The 19,603-nt window shown below is 55.2% G+C and overlaps 8 protein-coding genes across 8 annotated transcripts; 3 read left to right on the forward strand and 5 right to left on the reverse strand.

Moving 5' to 3' along the window:
• Positions 1 to 1,597: 1,597 nt before the first annotated feature.
• On the reverse strand, positions 1,598 to 4,236 carry CCM_04448 (fungal specific transcription factor, putative; the record flags this gene model as incomplete). The annotated part of the gene is made up of 4 exons (XM_006669596.1): positions 1,598 to 2,287; positions 2,340 to 2,612; positions 2,667 to 3,704; positions 4,000 to 4,236. 4 exons carry the CDS (start codon positions 4,234 to 4,236, stop codon positions 1,598 to 1,600), a joined length of 2,238 nt encoding a protein of 745 aa, XP_006669659.1.
• Positions 4,237 to 5,112: 876 nt separating this feature from the next.
• CCM_04449 (fumarylacetoacetase) lies at positions 5,113 to 6,457 on the reverse strand (the record flags this gene model as incomplete). The annotated part of the gene is made up of 2 exons (XM_006669597.1): positions 5,113 to 5,456; positions 5,515 to 6,457. 2 exons carry the CDS (start codon positions 6,455 to 6,457, stop codon positions 5,113 to 5,115), a joined length of 1,287 nt encoding a protein of 428 aa, XP_006669660.1.
• A 1,544-nt stretch (positions 6,458 to 8,001) lies between these two features.
• Positions 8,002 to 9,725, reverse strand: CCM_04450 (protein BFR2; the record flags this gene model as incomplete). Its single annotated transcript, XM_006669598.1, has 2 exons — positions 8,002 to 9,611; positions 9,665 to 9,725. The coding sequence occupies 2 exons, from the start codon at positions 9,723 to 9,725 to the stop codon at positions 8,002 to 8,004; spliced, it is 1,671 nt and encodes a 556-aa protein (XP_006669661.1).
• An 864-nt stretch (positions 9,726 to 10,589) lies between these two features.
• Positions 10,590 to 11,177, forward strand: CCM_04451 (cytosolic Fe-S cluster assembling factor NBP35; the record flags this gene model as incomplete). Its single annotated transcript, XM_006669599.1, has 2 exons — positions 10,590 to 10,773; positions 10,822 to 11,177. 2 exons carry the CDS (start codon positions 10,590 to 10,592, stop codon positions 11,175 to 11,177), a joined length of 540 nt encoding a protein of 179 aa, XP_006669662.1.
• Positions 11,178 to 11,509: 332 nt separating this feature from the next.
• On the reverse strand, positions 11,510 to 12,450 carry CCM_04452 (Tudor domain; the record flags this gene model as incomplete). The annotated part of the gene is made up of 2 exons (XM_006669600.1): positions 11,510 to 12,346; positions 12,400 to 12,450. 2 exons carry the CDS (start codon positions 12,448 to 12,450, stop codon positions 11,510 to 11,512), a joined length of 888 nt encoding a protein of 295 aa, XP_006669663.1.
• A 1,138-nt stretch (positions 12,451 to 13,588) lies between these two features.
• CCM_04453 (uncharacterized protein) lies at positions 13,589 to 15,211 on the forward strand (the record flags this gene model as incomplete). Its single annotated transcript, XM_006669601.1, has 1 exon — positions 13,589 to 15,211. One exon carries the CDS (start codon positions 13,589 to 13,591, stop codon positions 15,209 to 15,211), a length of 1,623 nt encoding a protein of 540 aa, XP_006669664.1.
• A 529-nt stretch (positions 15,212 to 15,740) lies between these two features.
• Positions 15,741 to 17,863, reverse strand: CCM_04454 (ubiquinone biosynthesis protein, putative; the record flags this gene model as incomplete). The annotated part of the gene is made up of 2 exons (XM_006669602.1): positions 15,741 to 15,785; positions 15,842 to 17,863. The coding sequence occupies 2 exons, from the start codon at positions 17,861 to 17,863 to the stop codon at positions 15,741 to 15,743; spliced, it is 2,067 nt and encodes a 688-aa protein (XP_006669665.1).
• A 431-nt stretch (positions 17,864 to 18,294) lies between these two features.
• On the forward strand, positions 18,295 to 19,452 carry CCM_04455 (cytochrome c heme lyase; the record flags this gene model as incomplete). The annotated part of the gene is made up of 3 exons (XM_006669603.1): positions 18,295 to 18,381; positions 18,453 to 19,105; positions 19,161 to 19,452. 3 exons carry the CDS (start codon positions 18,295 to 18,297, stop codon positions 19,450 to 19,452), a joined length of 1,032 nt encoding a protein of 343 aa, XP_006669666.1.
• Positions 19,453 to 19,603: the final 151 nt, after the last annotated feature.

The following is a 19,603-nucleotide window of genomic DNA, read 5'->3' on the forward strand; positions in this document are numbered from 1 at the left end:
GCTCTGCATCCAGCCAAGGAGCACCAGCAGCACCTTGGGCACCCCGCGCACGAGCTTGCCCGTCGCCCTGGCCACCGCCCTGCACCCCGCCGGCACCGCCTTGGCCGCTCTCCACGCGCACCCGGGCACCCTCCTCAACGCCGCCGGGACGGCCCTTGCCCGCCGCACCATCCAGTCCGCGCGGGCGCGGTTCTCCCACGCCCACCTCGGCACGTGCCACACGAGCAGCTTGACGGGCGCCACGAGCGCATAGTACAAGAAGACGCCGATCCTGTGCGCGGCGCGCCGCGCACGCCGCACCTGCTTCGCGTGGCTCGTCTTCCAGCGGCGCCAGCCGCCGCCGCGGCGCGCCGGCAGGTACGCCACGATGTCGCGGTGGCCGGCGGCGGCGGCGAGGCGCAGCGCGAGGGCGCCGTCAGGAGCCACAAGGCCGTCGTCGGCGCCGGCCTCCTCGACCAGAACCCTGACGACGGCGAGGTGGCCCTCCTCGGCGGCGCACTGGAGCGGGGTGCGCTGGAAGCGCGTGGCGCGGCCGCCGGCGCCGCTCTCGTACAGCACCCTCGGGGACTGGCCGTAGGCGTCGACGCGGGCGCCGAGGGCCAGCAGCGCGCGCACGGTACCGACGTGGCCGCGGCGCGCGGCCGTCAGCAGCGGCGTCTCGCCGTGCGCGTCGGGCGTGTCGGGGGAGACGTACCCGCGGGCGACAAACTGCGCGACGACGTCGTCCTGGTTGTCGCGCACGGCGGCGTGGAAGGCGGCGCAGAGGTCGCGGGCGAGCAGCGCGGCGGCGGCGGAGGGCGGGCCGCTCTGGTCCGCGGGGCTGCGGATGTGCGCGGCGTCGAGGATGGGCAGCGCGAGGGACGGGGTCGCGGCGATGCGGTCCTCGAGCGTGTCCGTTTGCGCGTCTTGGAGGGTGTAGGTGGGCAGGTCGTTGTCGGGGCTGTGGCCGTGCGGCATGTGCTCGTGCACAATGATGAATTCGTCAGACATGGTTTCTGTTTGGACGGTCAATGAGGAATGGCCATTTTCTTTTTTTGAGAACCCAAAACCGGGAGCAGCCAGGTGTTATATGCCATGACCATTTGCTCGTGCAAGTGGCTGAATAACTACCCGTAAAGAAATATGTTGAATGAGGTGTGGTGCGGCTGACGCTCGAGTAAAATGCCTTGTGAGTTGTTGGGGGTGGCTTGGTTCGCCTTGTGGCTTGCAAGTCGTTAGCCTCGGAGGCCCCAGACAAGATGCCGAGGAATCTTGTGATACGTGCTCCTACAATCTTTTTTCGATTATATGCTAGGCAAGAATCACATTCTTGAATACAAGCAAATACGTATATCCTGGCAGTTGACAACGCCAACATCAACGAGCTCCATGATTACCAGCACGGTGGGCGTGCCAAGTCGTACATAGGCAAGCTGCACGACAGCATTTCCGGCTTCAATATACATGAATATATGAAGATTACGTTGTATTGATACATCTAGTCATAGATCGCAACTTGAAAAATACTCTCAACGCCACAATCATTGCGCCCCGACCGGCTTTTTCCGATGTTGTTAGAGGGTATATATATACATGGTTCCAACCGACTGCACCGTGATCAAAACATCTGCCTCACCGTGGTAAAGAACCCGCTCTGCGCCATGACTTTAGCCTGATCTTGCGTTTGCATGTCGCCTGGATCCAGTCTTAAGTTGTTAAATCCATTGTAATTCGCAAACGTTTCGTACATGTTGCAGAGATGGCTTGTGAGTTTGCCGTCATTCGGGACGCTCAAGTCAATATCAGAAGAATCAGCAGGCCCCCCTGCTCCCATAGGCATCCCGGTGCCTCCATAGGGGTATTGAGGACCTGAAGGGTCTATACGTCCGCCTCTGGCCAACCCAATCATGCCAAGTGCAGCAGTAGAGTGTGCATCATTTCCCTGCTTCGGCTGAAGTTGTTGAAGATAGTCACGGAGAGACCAGACTATACGCCACAGACGCTTTGAAATGTGGCTATGGGGCGACAGATCCTCGATCAGACCCAAGCCCGTGTAAAAGTCCTCCCTGCAAATAGCAGAGAACTGGACAGGTGCCTGAGTCGATGCCAGAAACATGATTGCTAGCGCAGAAACGAGAAACTGGCTGTAAAAGGCCTGAGATTTTCGAATCATGTCTGTATGATTGTTGACATGATTCAGATACGCGACCGTGTCTTTGGCCACATCGACGCATACTTGCGCAAGGTGCGGGGCGCCCAGAATGGAATTGGTAGTGTGTAGAATTGGTGCATGCAGCCAGTTCCGTATCTACGTTCTTATTTAGTCAAGGTGACGAGAGCCCAACTTGCATAGTACTCACCTGATTCCTGCGAAGATATGTCCAGACTTTCAGCCGTTGCAAGTTATACGACGACGTCGAGTTGATGTGGCCCTCCTCATGCCAATCTCGTATTTGTACCTCGGGTGGCACACATGAATACCAAGTAATAATCTCTGCATCAAGCCTCTCGATGTCTTGCAGCCATGGCTTTTCATTGTCGAGAAACGAAGCTCGGCGCTGCTCAACAAGGGACCAAACCTTGGCGCCGAGCTTCGAATATGATATCATAGATACGAGATAAGGGTGACCCGTCTGCAAAGAGTGTTAGTATGAGTGTGAATATGCGTCTGAGGTCAAGTCACCAACCGGATATTCCAGTTTCGGGTCTATGTCCGCATCTTGAATAACATATGGCAATCCAGTATTGAAAGCCCAACGGCGATCTAGTACGTAAGCAGACCAGAAACTATTGAGGGCGAATTGGCGCTCGTTTGGATCTGTAATCGACTGGTGAACCTGGGAGCGATGCAGACCAAGCTCCAGACAGAGTCGGCACACTTGGCCAATGACACGCCAAGCCAAACCCTCGTCGTCGGTAAGGAAGCGGTAGCCGGCGAATATGCACAACAACGGCAGAGTTCCAATATATGCTTCCTCAGCCAGCAACCTGCGATTCAGAACCGGTTCCATGCTGTCAAAAAGTTTCTGGGCTCTGATACTAGGACCGCTCTCTTCAACGACAAGCGCACAACACATGACCATCTTGAGCTCGAGGGTCTTGTCATCTGTGAAGATTTGGGAAGAGGACTGATGCCGGAGGGTATCAAACTGCGCAGCGATATACCGGGCATGTTCTGTGACGGTTCCCATGTTGAGAACGGGGTACATGATGCCGATTTCATCATCGTGTACTTGACACAAACGGAGCATCTCATCGTGGCTGTATTCTAAGATGGGATCGGTTCTGGAAGCTTGTGACTGGAGCGGCGGCTCTATTTGGTTGGTTGAATCTTGAAGATCCGGGTACGCGATACCGGTATTGGTTTGGGCGATGCCAATCATGTGCGAGGTGCTGGTGGAACCTCGGAATGCGCCAGGAGTTCTGGCCTGGCCGGTGCTGGTCTGCTGACCGGAGACGGAGCTCTGGGCTGGTGAGGGCGCAATCATTCCCGAGGCCATGATGGACCGGTCAATGGAGGAGGGCGCCATGTGAGAACGGTCTCCCGGGGTGGGTTGGGTGCCCTGCATGGCCTGCATGGCCTGCATGGCCTGCTTGAGGGCGCCGACTTCATCTTGGAGGGCTGTGAGGTGAGAGGTGACAAGTTTGTACTCGTCCGAGTCTTTGAAGGTGTTTGAGCAGCAGTTTGGGGTATAGAGGCAATTCAGGCCCATGTTGCCGCAGCGCTTGCATGGAGTTTCGCCATTGCATTTAATCTTGCGCCTCTTGCATTCGTTGCTAGCAGGGGTGGCATGTTAGCGACGGGCAGGCAAGGACGGCCCCTCAGACGTGAAATGAGTGTTTGAGACGGTCGAGCACGTACCAGGCAATAGATATATACTGCAGGGAGAGAAAAGAGAAAACATGGCCAGCGGGTTAGCGGAAAGGATCAATCACAGGAGTGGCGGATTGAGAAGAGCCAAGTCTGACGGTCCGTGGCAGCGCCCGCCAGACCCAAAAAGACGACAGAAGGAAGCTCACCCGGTTGCGCTTGCTGCGCGTCTGCTTGGACGAGCCCAGGCCCTCGTCGGTCGATTTTCTTTTCGCGCCAGCGGCGTCGCCATGCGTCGCGGAATTACCTCCGAAGGATGCGGAACCAGGACTGGCTTGCTGGTGCCTGGGTGTTTCGTAGGTGACGCTGGGCGAATTGCTCAGTGGAACTTGAGCCTGCTGCGAGAGGAAGCGCAAATCGGAAGCCTGCGTCTCGATTTGCTCCATGGTGGAGGGCCCATTGAAGGGGAGAGGGAGGCGATTGGGGGCGCTCGTTTGCCGTCGGTCTTTGCCCTTTTATCAGCACATTTGGCCGGAAGTAGAAAGGGAAAGAAGGAAAAGGGAAAGAAAGAGAAAAAAAAAAGTGACAAAGGGCGCGTGAGAGAGCGAGCGACAACCCACGCAGAAGACTGAGTGCCCTTGCCCAGGTGCCAGCTAGCCGGGCCGCTTTCCCCCAAAAAGCAGTCTGGAAGGAATTCGCCACACGTGACCTGGTCTGTTCGTGGTGAGAATCCCAGACGACGGGGCCAGCCAACCAACCAGCTTGCCAGACTGGTGGCGCAATGAGCGGCTACCATTAAGCCACTGTCAAGCCACTGTAACACACGCATCCATCCCGTCTTGTACTTACTCTTACTGATTCGTAGGAATCACTACTGGCCTCTATGGCCTGCGTCCTAATACAAGCAGGGCTGCAGCGGAAGCGGTGCGCTTTCGGGGGCTGAGACACCACAGACAAAAGTTCAATTTAATTTGCCCGCCCGGGACTGTCGTGTCGTAGGAGGTATGTAGTTATCTGAAAAGTGGCTGGCTGGCTGATCCAACCACCTCCCGTCTTCGCTCGGGCTCAATCGTTTGCTGCCGCTACCCGTTCATGTTACAGGGCTCTCCCCGCTGTGGGGTCCCACTGCAGCCCGCTGCCCGCTGCCTGCTGCCTCGTGTTGGCTGGGCTGATGATTCCACCTTCATTCTCGTACGGACGGATAGATGGTCGATGACTCGGTTTTTTATTGGCATCGTTAATCTGCAGCTTCATCTCATCCTAGCAAGTTTTTCCTTCTTTCACACCCTAGTCTATTTCCTCCCCCTTGCCACCCCGTGCACCTACAACGCCTTGGCCGGCAGGATGGTACCCTCGCAGTCACCAAAGCCGACGCGGATGCCCTCCTTTTCGCAGTAGCCGTACATGACAACGCTGTCGCCGTCCTCGAGGAACCGGCGCACCTTGCCTTGCCCAATCTCAAAGTCCTGCTTTCCACCCTCCGTCATCTCCAGCAAGCTGCCACGCTCCCGCAGCTCGGTGCCGCTGATGGTGCCCGAGCCCAGCATGTCACCGGCCCGCAGGTTGCAGCCGCCGTAGGTGTGGTGGGCGACCATCTGAGGGAATGACCACAGCAGGTTCTTGGCGCTGGTCTCGGAGATGATGCTGCCGTCAGTCTTTCCATTGGCTGTACAGGGTAGGTTAGCAATCTATGCACAGATGGTGCCATCTTGGCGCGAACTTACTGTTGATGGTGGTCTGAAGCTTAATATCATAAACACTCTTCTTCTGCGACTGCTGCAGATAAGGCTGGATCGCCGTCTTGTTCTCGAGGGGCTCGGTGCGGAAAGGCTCAAGGGCATCGCCCGTCACGATCCAAGGGCTGATGGTAGAACCAAAGTTCTTGCCGTTGAAAGGACCGAGAGGAATGTACTCCCAGGCCTGGATATCACGGGCACTCCAGTCGTTGAGCAGCACGTAACCAAAGATGTACTCATCAGCCTCGTTGACGTCAACAGAGTCGCCCATCTGAGTGGGCTTGCAGATGAAGGCCGCAAGCTCGAGCTCGTAGTCGAAGCGCTTGCAGGCGGCGGTAACGGGTATTTTCTCGGCGGCGGCCGGGTTGGGCAGGATCTGGCCGCGCGGGCGCTGGATGGGCGTGCCGGAGACGACAATGCTGGACGAGCGGCCGTGGTAACCAACGGGAATGTGTGTGTAGTTGGGCTGCAAGGCATTGTCCGGGCCGCGGAACAGGACGCCGACTTTGAAAGCGTGGTTGTAACCGGCATAGAAGTCGGTGTAGTCGCCAATCTGCATGGGGAGGTGCATCTTGGCCTGGCTGACGGGCACCAAGACCTTTTGCTTCAGCGCATCGTTGCTTTGCAACAGCGAGTCGCTCCCGCCCAGGATGGCCTGCAGCTCGGCGCGGACACCCTTGTGGGTAGCACGGCCCGACTCCGCAAATGCGTTGAGCGTGGGCTGCGCAAAGCTGGCCGCCGCGCCATGAATGGACTTGAGGCCGGCGGCGGCCGGGTCGCTAGAGAGCGCCTTAAGGTCGACGATGCTGTCGCCGATGCGCACGCCGGCGCGGGGCGCGCCAGAGCTGGTCGAGAAGATGCCAAACGGCAGGTTGTGGATGGAGAAGTCGCCCTTGGCGTCGGCGGGCACCCAAGATGTGGTAGCAGCCATTGTGATGTTGCGTGTGTGGAAGAATGCGAGGTTTTTTGAGTGTGAAGACGGGGAGATTATGGAAAGATGAAAACGAGGGAAAAGCTTTTGTGATGACTTAAAAAACATGGGAAAATGGAAAATGGAAATGGAAGCGGAACGGCTTGAGCTCCCCTCCTCGACTTTTCTGTTTGTCAGAGAGGGACGACGGCCACCCCCATTTGGCCACCCCGATGCTTGTCTCCACACTGGTTACGGCCCCGCGCCGCGCTCTAAGCCGAGCCAGTTGTGTTTATCATACATTTCCGCTCAAGCAACCAGCCACAGGACGATTCTAAGTGTCCACCAGATCTACACATCGGCAGTGTGTAAGACTTCTAATTCGTACAGCACGTTGAGACACAGCACGGTTCCAAGTATTCACTGCATCTACCCAGCGTTTTAGTCGGCAGCGTGTAGGATACTGATTTGTACAGCAGTCACAATATCACCATAACATGGTTCCGCGCGAAGACTACTATGACTACCAAGATATTTATGCAAGTTTCATACTTTCATGAAATCGGGTCGTGCCCATTTTCTTACCTGTTCTGGGCTCAGGACCTGTTTAGCTGTTGGCCTGTCATTGGTTCGATGGGCCGCATCCATCCGTCAACTCTGTGAAGGCTCTTACCCCCTTTGAACTCATCACGACTACTTACTGACTCATACTTTGAAGTGACAGACTGAGATATCCATTCAAACTCAGCCATTGTTTGTTCAGGAGCGATGCGGCGGGCGCGCCAAAGTCATCGAAGAAGGGGGGCCTGGCCAACCCTAGCCTGAATACGTAGCAGCTTTCTGTTCGGACCTTCGATAAGAATTCGTTAAATAACTGTGGGACATGACTGCTGCCAGTGGAGACCCGAATGGACTTTTAGCAGTTGGCAAACCTTTGAACTGTGCTTCGCGTTGATGGCTTGAAAGATTGATCTTGAGAGCCAGGGTCTAGTTTAGTCTGCTGCTTAAGCCGCCAGTTACAGTCGACGTAGCTAGTATGAAAAGGAAACTAGTGCGTCCAGAAAATTGTTCGACGGTGCAAAGCGATCATTGTATCTAAACACATGCGCGGAACTGAAACTGAAACTGCTTTACCTCGACCGGACCGTATGCTTACACACAACTGTACAGAGTGGTCAAATGGGGGTATGTGACGCTGCTCGGTGGTGGGGGTATTCCCTCGACGGAATGCTCCCGCACCCCGCCTCAGGACCGACGAAAGCCGCCCACTGAATCCAGAACCATGGTCCACTGAATTCCGCATCATGCCGTGCGGGCACCCTTCAAACCACGGCAGTTCGCGGAAGCACGTCACTATCAGCGGAACATCGGATTCCATTCACCTTGTTTAAAATGTTCTATGTGTATTTTCAAGATGTTCCGACTCCTATATGCAGAAAAGAAACCCAAACAAGCCTAGTAATGTATCCCTATACATAATCCCCGGCCAAAGTTGCTACATTTTCCGAAACCCCAGGAAAGACAGGTAAATGATGTTGTCCGCAATCGGCCAACAAGGTACGGCGTTAAGCAAACAACTTAAATCCGGCATCTGCGACATCATCCATATCCTCGTCCTCGTCCGCTTCGTCCTCATTGAGCTCCAGCTTGCGACCAAATAGTGTGCTGAAGAACCGGTCAATGGCGGCCTGTTCCCACTGCCGCCGATCCTCGGACGCCATGAAGTTCTGCACCTTCTCGTGGACGGTGAAGCGCATCTTGCGGCCCTTGCTAGCCTTCCGGTCGACGACCTTGCGCGTCTTGTTCTCGCGCGACGCCGTCAGCACGACCGACGGCACCGCGCTGGTCTGGTGGGATGAGTCCACGGTGCGCTGCTCTACGAGCTCCTTGAGCAGCAACTGGTAAAAGTCGGCGTCGTCAAAGATGGTCTCATCCTCGTTAATCTTTTTGGCATGCTGCGCCGGGGCGCATGACCGCGGCACGCGGGTGCGCTTCGCCAGCCGGTTCTCGGGGTTGTTGAGCTGGTCGTGAAGTGAGCCGACGAGTGTCGTGTTTCGCGAGCTGAGGCCCTTGGGCGCCGCGACGTTAACGCTCTGCACCTTGCGCGACCACTTTTCCAGGCACTTTTCGCGAATTTTTACGGCGCGGCGGTCCTCCTCTTGCAATTGTTCCCAGATCTCGGCGCTCGTTGCTGATACCTCGTAGTCGCGCTTTCTCTTGGTGCCCGCGGCTGCCGGCGCGCCACAATTTTCTCGTAGGTGGCTAATGGAACTGAGCAGGCTTATGGCCGTAGCTTCGGCTGTAGCATAAGATTTCGTAATCGCGTCGTCTGCGTCGTGCTCTTCCTCGAGCGCGCTGAACGTGTTGGCCGCAATGAGGGCCTTTTGTAAGCGAATACGTAAATTCAGTAAGCCGTCGTAGAGTTTTCGTTGTTTTTGAATCGCTGCGCCCTTTTCGATGTCGGCGCTTGGTGTTCGCCCGTTCATGGCTGGTTTGGCTTTCGAAGACTTTTCGCCCTCGTCAACGTCTTCCTCTTCGTCCTCGTCTTCATCCTCATCGCCGTCTTCGTCTTCGTCTTCGTCCTCATCGCCGTCTTCGTCCTCGTCTTCTTCCTCTTCGCCGCTTTCCTCGGCTTCGCCATCAATTAGCGCCTCCAAGCCGTCGCTCATGTCGTCTTCCTCTTCGTCATCGTCCTCATCATCGTCAAGTTCATTATCGTCCCCCTCGTCTTGTTCGTCTTTCGCACTGGAGTCTGACATGTAGTCTGCCGCGGCGGCGCGCTTACTCTTGGGCTGTTTCGGTTTGGAGCTACCGCGAAAGACAAAACCGCTGAGCTTCTCGTTGTCTGATTCGCCAAGCGCATCATCGCTACCAATTTCTGAATCGCCGGCTTCTAGAGTGTCGACATCGAGATTCGCGGTTTCTGGATCGTCGTACTCCTCCTCGTCGGCCTCTTCGTACTCGTCTTGGTCGTTGCTGTCCTCGCCTGAGCTCTCCTGCTCTAGTGCGATGCGACTAACTTTCGAACCGCGATATTGTGGTCCGAGGGAGTTTTCTCCTTTTTGGCGCAGATTGCTCTTTGAAACGTCGACATAGTGCTCGGTGCCAGCATTTTCGTTGTCGCTGCCTTCGTCGCTACCACTTGCTACGATGTGCTCGGTTTCCGGGTCATGGTCTATTCATGGTTAGAGTTGTGAATCAGAAGATTAGCAGAACAAACTTATGTACCTTTCTCGATATGTTCGTCATATTTTTCGAACAGTTTCGCACGCCCCGTAGCTTTACTCATATTTGCTGACTTTGCTATTAATTCGAGAGTGAAGCCTTGCTCTCAGCCCGCCCCACGCCTGGAATTTTCTGCCAGGCCGTTCAACTTTTAGGCGGTCAGAGTAGGCAGTATGCACTGGGAGCTGCTGTGGGTCTTCAATAAGATGGTTAATTGGTGCGTGAATCTGTAAAGGGTATGGAGCTCACTGTCTCTTGTATTCGTTGGCATCTACAGAATCTTGAGTATTTCCCCAACACGCACTAAGGTGAATCTTATCAGTGTTGACCTTCATATCTATACATATTCATTCGCAGATGGATGCTTGAACTTCAAAAGAGGCAATCACCCAATCAGTGTATATTTGCAACTCTCTAACACTATGAGGCCAACCACACGTCGTTTGTTCCATACAGTTGCTGCTTTGTCGCATGAAAATCCTCTCGTGAGCAACATTTCGATTCTGCGTCGACTCAAACGACTTACTTGAACAGGGTTTGCCGCGAGCTGGAACGCCCCCCCACTGGCCGAAAAAGCCACAGAAGCGCAAGATTACAGGCGTAGACAAGGTTATTGCTGTATCGTCTGCAAAGGGTGGTGTCGGAAAGAGTACAGTAGCAGGTAAGCATAGGGATCATTGACCTGTCTATCATGACTCACTAACATCTATAGCAAACTTGTCGCTGGCATTTGCAAGGCTGGGATTCAGGGCCGGTATCTTAGACACTGACATTTTTGGGCCGTCAATCCCGACATTATTCAACTTGTCTGGCGAACCCAGGCTCTCCCAAAGTATGTGCATCACTCTCACTTATTCACTTACGAGGATGTAATTGACAATTTATAGATAACCAGCTTGTCCCCTTGACAAATTATGGCGTCAAAACGATGTCAATGGGCTATCTTGTTGGGGAATCAGCGCCTGTGGTGTGGCGCGGACCAATGGTCATGAAAGCCATACAGCAACTTCTGCATGAGGTTGGTTGGGGCGGCTTGGATATACTCGTCTTGGACTTGCCGCCTGGAACTGGTGACACTCAACTGACCATAACCCAACAAGTGATACTTGATGGTAGGTTTGCCTAGTCGCTCTGCTTGATGTTGCTAACACTGGACACAGGCTCCGTCATCGTGACAACACCACACACATTGGCTACAAAAGACGCCGTTAAGGGGATCAATATGTTCAAGGCTGTCAACGTGGACATTCTTGGGCTTGTACAAAACATGTCGCTATTTACATGCCCGCACTGCAACGGAGATACGCATGTGTTTGGGTCAAGGGAGAGAGTGGAGAAGATGTGCTCAGAGCATAGTATCGAGTTTCTCGGTGACATACCGCTGCACCCCAATATTGGAGATGATGCGGAGAAAGGCAAGCCGACCGTTGTGGCAGAACCAGAGAGTGAACGAGCTGGCGCCTTTCTAGATATCGCCAAAAGCATTGTGACGAAGATTGAGATGCAGGAGCGCTAGTAGAAACTCAGCACCTCCCTTGGTAGGCCGTGTATTATTTATGTAGTATATGTACTTGGGGAATTTCCTGAAAATCCGAATTGACTGATCCCGGCGTTCATCGCCAGTTACTCAAAACCTCAACAAACTCGCGAAAAAAGTAGTCTGGAAGAATGGAGCCAAACTGGCAGTTAGCCTCCGCAGCAATAATCAGGGAGCCTTGTTACCGTGACGACAAGAAGTCTTGTCTGCATGACGCATAGTATGGAAGCCTTTTCATCCTTGAAACACCGGGAGCATGCTCATCGTGAAATAAAAATCAAGTCGTTGTCCTGTAGTGAACACCAGACTCATTAGTCTAAATCCTCGTTCACTTGATAGACGTGGCGGTTTCGGCTTGGATCTTTGCGCATGGCTTGGCCAGACCCAGTGAAGCCAACTAGAGGTAGAAGGGTCAGTATGCTTGCAAACACCACGGGTATAAGTAGAATCGTACCTCTACCGTGTACGCCTTCTGGCGTCCGGAACATGCTATCCTTCTTTTGTGTCTTTCCAAATTTAGATTTTGAGTTGAACTCCTGCCACTTGTTTTTGCCAGCTTCGAGCTCCTTCTTGGCCTTGATCTTCTTGGGTTTGGGCGGTTTAGCCTCAGCATCGACATCCCTGCCCGCATTTGGATATGTCGTTGCGCCGGCCGAGGATACAAGGCCGGGTGTTGACGCCGGTGGTGGCGCAGGAAGCGCCTCAGCCTTCCTTTTGTTGGAGACTGGGCGGATGTCGCGCGAGCGTATCGTTTCTGTGACGTCGTAGCTTTTGAACTTGACAACGTAGACGGGCGCAGCAGCGGAGCCGGTGATGGAGGTAATCTTGGCGGGGTAAAAGCCCTTGTCGCCAGACATCCACTTCGCCATGACAATATCATTTACTTGGTAGGTGACTGGCGTGTCATCCTTCTCCTCAGGTGTCGGGATGGGCGCAGTCTTCTTGAAGGCGGGGTGGTTCTCGCGCGACCATTTTTCGCGTTCGGGCGGAGGAGAGGGCTGCTTCGGTGCTGGCTTTGGGGCCTGTTTGGGCTTCAGTTCTGCAATGTTCTCGTTGAGAAGTTGGACAAAGTTTTGCAACTCTTGTTCAAGAGCCTTGAGTTCCACATTATCGGGGTCGTCGCGCAGCTGTCCAAGAACAAGGTCAAGCTGGAGGAATCGTTAGCAGAGTTAAGGAAGGCGGGCTTGTTTCGGTGACGGACCTGTTCCTTGTACTGGTCTTTTTCAGCCTCCAATTCGGCTAATCCGGACATGATGTGATTGAAAAGGCCTCGAAGCACAGAAAATTGGAAGAAACACGACAGTCAGGGCGATGCAGACGATGTTTGCGGAAAAATGGCAACCAAGTAGGTAGGTAGAGGTAGTTAGTGTATGACAGAGGAGAAGGTAGAGGCGCGACTAGGAGGAAATCTAACAGCGGTGGGGCACGTGATCCTTCTGTTATAAGTCATTTGCTATGATTGCTTATAATTGTTGCCAAGTGCAGTGAAGAAATCACAAATTTACTATACAAGTAGTTCTTCTCAATCTTTAATTAGCAGGAGGGGTACTCATGGATTCTTTTCATGTAGTAGTCTACAGGGCTTCCCGTGGAATCAGGTAACCGTTCATTTACCCTAAGGAGTACTACAGGTAGGTGGGTAGACACCAGTAGTGACACTATTGAAGTAATCATTACACAGCGTTATCACGCGGGGCTTTGTACACCCTAATGTAGCCTCAAAGACCAGCGGTTCATCACGGTGGCGTCAACGTTCCTGTGATTCACGAGCCGTATATAAAAAGGTAGCAAGCAGCGCGCCCGGTGTCTCGGGACAGCCACGACGACACGAGGCCGACAGCGCCGTCGTCGTTTGGCAAACAAAACTTGTCGCGCCCCGCCTAGGCCTCGTTAGCCCCGGTCTCACCTCGACCTCACTCAACTTTCCTCCTGTTCCGACCGCCTGATAGCCAACCCATCATCCTCAGCAACAATCAACAATCGCAGGACCGCCGCATCATCACTCAGCCGTCGCATATCGAAATCAAGACTTCCGATCACCACCTGCTCCTTATCCCGCCCTCAATTGGTTGATTGGCCGACGGTCCAGCCGGTGTATAGCGCCCACCGCCCACCGCCACCTCCCAGTGACGCATCTGGAGTGCAGCGTCTCATCACCGTCTTTTGTTCCTTCACCACCACCACAGCTTGTGTCTCACTGCTGCTGCAGCTCCTTGATTATACAGCGTCGCAGCGAGCCGGCTCGGTACCCCCGACATCGCAGTTGCGTTTGGCCCACGTTCTCCTGCACCCGCAGCCCAATTTCGCCCCCCCTCCTCGCCGCCCATCCAACCGAAGAGCCCTGTCAACGCCCCCTCGCTGTGCTGTCAGCGCAGCCCATTGAACGAACCATGGCGCGAGAAAGAGACGGGGACAGCACATCTGCAGCACCCGATGGCCAATCAAAGCATCGCGACCCCGACGCCCACAGCGACGTCTCTCACCAACAGCGCCAGAAGCCGCAGCATCAAAAGCACCACCACGTCGCCGGCCGACTCCATGCCCGTGTCCCCTCCGCCAAGGTCCTGCACACAAAGTCGCACCAGCATGGTCAGGCCGCGCCCAGACTGACTAGGCGCACAACCTCTCCCGGCGATCGCGAGGCCAATCGTCGCCCAAATTCTCACCGTCGCGTCAATAGCGAAGCCAAGCTGTCGCGCGAGAGCTCCTCCGGCAATTTCCCCAAAAGCGCATCCCAGTCCAGCCTCAAGCGCAACCGATCCAGCATCGAAGTGTCTAAGCGCATCCGCTCTTCCGACAAGCTACCTAGCAATCCCAGCAGCTTTGCCGTCAATAAGCACAAGCCCAACAAATCCCAGGTGACTTTTAACATTGGCGTGGACGATCCCGAGGACGAATGGGTTGACGCAAGCGGTTCCAATTCGCCGCACATGTCACGAAAGGGTTCAATTCTCAACAGTGGACAATCATCACTACAGCGCAATCCTGCGTCCAATAGTAATTCTAGACCACAGACGCCCAATCAGCCTACGCAGCCGTCCGCGAATACTTCGCCTTCCGAGCAGGAGCGTTTGCGCCACAAAGAGTATCTTACATCTCGCGTGTTGAAGCGCACTATGTCGCACGGCGCAACCACGCAGATGGCTACCCAAATAGCGCAGGCGAGTCTCCCACGCCACTCTCCGGAATCTAATGGTCCCAACGGGTCTCTTTCGACATCTGGCAACCATGACGAGCTGATATCGAGATTCGTCGAGACCCCTGGATCTGGCATCGCCAGTGAAGGCTCATTTTATAACCCTTCCGTCAGCTCAAGGCAGCTACCACCAGTCTCTCCTCGCGTGCAGTCGTTTTCGAGCCTATCACAAAACGGCTCAAGGCAACTCATCTCCGACATTGATGACAGCGCGCTTATCCCGAAAGCTCCGCGACGCACTACTGCCCCTAGAGCAGAAACATCCCGTACACAACAGAAGCTAAACCTGCAGCGCCAAAGCTCCGCGCTCGAACCCAGCCAAGCTGTCGGTGCCGTTGGGGGCGTTGCCGGACCTTTGATTGGTATAACTGGCTCAGGTTACGATGGTGGTAGTAGTCGTGACCCACGAGTCAACAGACTTATGGAAAGGGCGGGCATGGAATACCTCGTGGTGCGGAGATGTCAGAACCCTGTTGCCCGCTCTCTCAATCGTCTCGGTCGCTTGCCCGACCTCGAAAAGAGTAAGCGCATCCCTCGTCCTAGCACACCTCTCGTCAACGGCAAAAGAACCACAGCTGAAGCACCGGCCCGGCATTTGCGCAACGTAAGTATGCCAGATTCAAGACAAGCCGCAACCGCAAGAAGGGTGGTCACTATCCGGAGTAGCGGTGCTGGCTCCAGCTTCGAGGGTGACGAGACGGGGCGATTGAGCGAAAGAATAAGCGGCTCCAGCGCTACAGAGGAGACTGATGATACTGCCACGTTGCTGAGAAATTTGTGGGAGAAGTCGATGGAGCTCAGCGCAAGCACCGACTAGGAATGATTCGCTGCTCAAATTAACCGAGTACTGTGCAGATTATATTTGTTGTTACACTTTGGCTTTACTATCACGGCTGCTTTGTTCTATATTATAGCCTTTGCATGGTGTTTTTTGGTGGGGGTTTGGAGTCGATGGTGGTTGCTTTGGTATATCATGGGAAGAGCAATATTTGGAGATGATGAAGGTAGTAGCTCTGGACATACATTTTATATTAATACACATGGCGTGTTTTTTGACCATGAACCGGTCGCGTTGAATCGGCGCAGAACCATTCACGAGCGGGATGACTTAAGAGCAGTAGCGAAATACCCGTGGTGCAGGAGCGCTCTGCGATACAATCGTTTTGAGTTGAATTATGTAGAAATCAGTAAGACTCCGATTTATCTTTCTTAACGCCTACGTCGGGTTCTGTTGGACCCGATCGTTGAAGGATTCATAGCTTCTTCGTTGTCGACGAGTAGGTCTCTATGCTACAATTGAGTGAGAGTTTCTATCAGGTTGCCTTGACGGCTATATGACTAAATTTTTAAACATTGGGAGACAAGAGATCGTATTTGACACATCGTTCAACCTGTCTTTGGTTAGTGTGCTGGGCTTCGCCATCCGCATAGTACGAAAGAAACTTACATCTTCGATGCTTGCCTGCAAGAACTTTCTCGTCTCCAGACCGACCCAAAGGAGGACCATGGAGAAGTCGCCGACACCACCCGCACGCTGCGTGCTGAGCTGTCGTAGGATGGGCAGGGAGCTGCTGAGCAGGTCCACGTCCGGGTTCAGGCTGCGGCCGATGCCCTCGAGCAGCAGTATGCTAATGACAACATTGACAAAGTCACCCTCGAGGCGGACGTGGTGGCCGCGAACCATGGCGAGCACCTGCTGGAGAATGTCGCCAATCTTGACGTTGCCGAGCGCGAGGGTGCGGCTCTTGACGCTGAGCACGAGGTGCTGCATCTTGAGCGCAAAGACCTCCTTGTCGAGCACGGCTTCGGGCTGGCGGCAGCGCTCGCACATGAGGTGGCCGGCCTTGTAGCCGTCAAACTCGGCGACGGCGCGGAAGAGGTCGAGGAAGTTCTTGCGATTGGTCGCGTTGAGCTCCGTTACGAGGCCCGTGTCGATGAAGACGAGCTGCGGGCGGAAGCCCTCGGCGTCAATCGTGGCCAGCTCCGCCTGCCAGGCGGTGCGGTCGCGGCGGTATGGCCGCAGCCGCTCGAGCACCTCTTCGGTCACGTCGGACGGGTCGTGGGCGGCGGGGGGCGCGTCGGGCGCGCGCCGCATGGGCAGCTCGGGCCGAGCGGAGCGGTAGAAGCGCACCATGATGTTACCCGGGTGCAGGTCGGCGTGGACAAAGTTGTCGAGAAGCAGCATGCGTAGGAAGGCGTCGAGCCCCTCATCGGCAATGTCGTGCTGGAACACGCCGCCGCCATTCTCCATGAAGTCAGCGAGGGGTATGCCCTGTGCATACTCCTCAATCAGCACGTTGCGCGTCGTAAAGTCGGTGTACGGATACGGGAACCACGCCGTGGACCTGTCTTTGAAGTTTTGGCGAAAGGTGGCCAGGTTGGCCGCCTCGATACGGAGGTCAAGCTGCAGCTTCATCATTTCGCCAAACTGTTCCACCTCGCCGGGTAATGAGAGCCACTCCATCGTGGGGATGGCGTTGAGCATGGAGGCAAAGAACCCCATGATGCGCAAGTCGCGTCTAACTGTTCGCTCAACATGGGGGTGCAGCACCTTGATAGCCACGTAGGTCGAAGGCACGCGGCTGGGCGAGCTCATGAGCACCGTCTTTACATGGTGCTTGACATTATCCGCCATGTCCTTGTTCATGACAATGTCCGAGTCGGCTGGTGACGCCACATCCGGCTTCAGCTTGGCCTTGTATACTTGTGCAATGGCGCCGACGCCGAGCGGCTTCTCCTCAAACTCGTCGAAGATCTCCTCAAACGGGCGTCCGCCAAAAGCGGCCTCGACCGTCGCCCGCGTGACGCGCATTGAGTGGGCGGGCGCGTTGGAGTGCAGTTTGGACAGTGATTCGCAGAGCTCGTTGGGGAAGATGTCGGACCGCGACGCCGCCCACTGGCCAAGCTTGATAAAGGCCGGGCCCGCCAGCTCCATGGCCTTGACCATGAAGCCGTACCACCACAGCGTGCCCTGGCGCTCGTCATCGCGCTCCGGCAAGCGGCGGCCGAGCCAGACGATGGGCACGGACACGATGACGGGCACAAAGATGGCAACGAGATGGAGGAACCGTACGCCTGTGAATATAGGCTCCCAGATGTACAGGTCTAGAAACAATAGCGCCTCGTGCACAAGCCGCGATAAGCCGCGATCATTGTTGTCAACCGCCTTGCGAATCTCCTCCCGCGACAACTCTAGCATGCGCAGCTCGCCCGTCTCATCGGTCCCGCCGTTGTCCTTCTGCGCGAGCTTGACAAACGCCGCCGTGCCAATGGCTGCTGCGCCGCCAGCCGACGCCCGCAGCGCAGAGCCGTTGCTCCGTTTACCGCTGCCGCGCCACGGTATTCGGCGCGGCGCATGCAAATATCGCGCGCATTGCGGTCGGAAAACGAGCGACGTCGGTTTGAACCCGGATGCTTGTCGTAGGCCCGACCGAAGGGTAAATCTGCCGAGGAGCAGCTCAACCCTCATCTCGATGGGCTAATTGATGTGATTTCCGTGTGCGCTATTGTTCTCATGCTCGATTCGGGGCCAATGTTGAAAATGGGTTTGATGTTGATGGGACCTTTGGTCCCGGTGCGTGCCGACAGACACTCTTGGGTTGCCGTTCACCAGAAAGTCAGTGACGTAGATGCGCAGGGGCAAACCTAACCCACCACGGCAAAACGCATGCTAGCACTCGGCCATATCAGGATTGTTAGTGGCTGAGCTAGTAGCACAGGTATCTCCTAACAATGGACGCCCCACGGACTGGCCGGGATGGCGCGATAAGATTAGAAATTTCTCCGTCCCTATTGTCGGTGGCGCTGCGCTGATTGTTCCTTTTAGCCGGCCCAATCTGCTTCGACACATTTTCAACACATTCATTTCAAACTTTCGTCTAGCATACGACCTTGATCACCATGGGATGGTTCTGGGCTGATCAGTCGCCCGCCATCGGGCAGATGCCCAGAGACCACCTCGCTGGCTTTGCTGGCAAGGAGCCACCTGTAAGCAATGCGCCCACGCGCGAAGCAAATGAACGCCGAACTCTGGATGCTAACATGACTTTTCTAAAAAGGCCAGCTGCCCGATGCACAAGAAGTCACTCGGTAAACTTAATCCTCAGGCCCAGGCGACGAAACCCGCGTCTCCTATCCCTTCTACTACCGGCTGCCCTGTCCCGCACGACCAGAGGGCCGCTGCCGTCGCCGCTGCCACCTCGAAGCCGGCCTCTGCTACCTCCGAGCCCAAGTCGATCATATCGCAGCTGAACCCCCTCAACTACATGTTCCCTGACCTGTCTCAGAAGCGCGCGCCAAACCAAAAGATCGCGCTGCCCACGTCGCGAGAAGAGTCAACGATCCCCAAGGGCGACGGCGCTGGCACGTGGGAGTACCCGTCACCGCAGCAAATGTACAATGCGCTGCTGCGCAAGGGCTATACGGATACGGACATTACGGCTGTTGAGTCCATGGTCTCAGTCCACAACTTCCTCAACGAGGGCGCCTGGGCGGAGATTATGGGCTGGGAGCAGCGCTTCCACCGCGGCCTCTACCACGGCTGGCAGCTGTGCAAACGGGGCGAGGATCACTTCGAGGAGGAGCTGGATCGCAACTGGGACGGCAAGGAGCCTGAACCCAGCCTCATTCGGTTTCAAGGCAGACCAAAGGATATGACGCCCAAGGCAGCCATGCTCCAGGTGCTGGGCTGGATTTATCCATCCAAGTTTGGGTACGTTTTGCTATACCATTTGCCATATAAAAAAAAAAAAACTGATGTCGTGTAGAACTGAGCCCCCTTTTGACCGACACGACTGGTATGTCTCCCGCGAGGTCAACGGCGAGCAGAAGGAGATTCGATACATCATCGACTACTACTCTGACGAAGCTGCTGACGCTGATGAGAGCGACGAGCCTGTCTTCTACCTCGATGTTCGCCCCGCGGCCACGCCTCAGGGCGCCGCTGAGAGAATTATCCGATGGAGCAGCGACGTGTGGTGGAAGGCCATCGGTGGCGACGTGCGAGAGCAGAACCCGCAACCATTCTTCCGCCACAATTCACCCAAGCCTTTCGGCTAAGTGAATGGTGACATGCTTTGGACTTTTTCCACTTGATTCATTCTGCATTTTCCATGAAGTAGCGATGCGACACATGTAACGGGGCCTTCTCTTTCCTCTCCTCTCCAAAATGGTGGAATTATCTGTAATTATACTGTATGTCGGGGTGTAA

The sequence above is a fragment of the Cordyceps militaris genome (assembly GCF_000225605.1).
Source record: "Cordyceps militaris CM01 unplaced genomic scaffold CCM_S00003, whole genome shotgun sequence".
Lineage (NCBI taxonomy): Eukaryota > Fungi > Ascomycota > Sordariomycetes > Hypocreales > Cordycipitaceae > Cordyceps > Cordyceps militaris.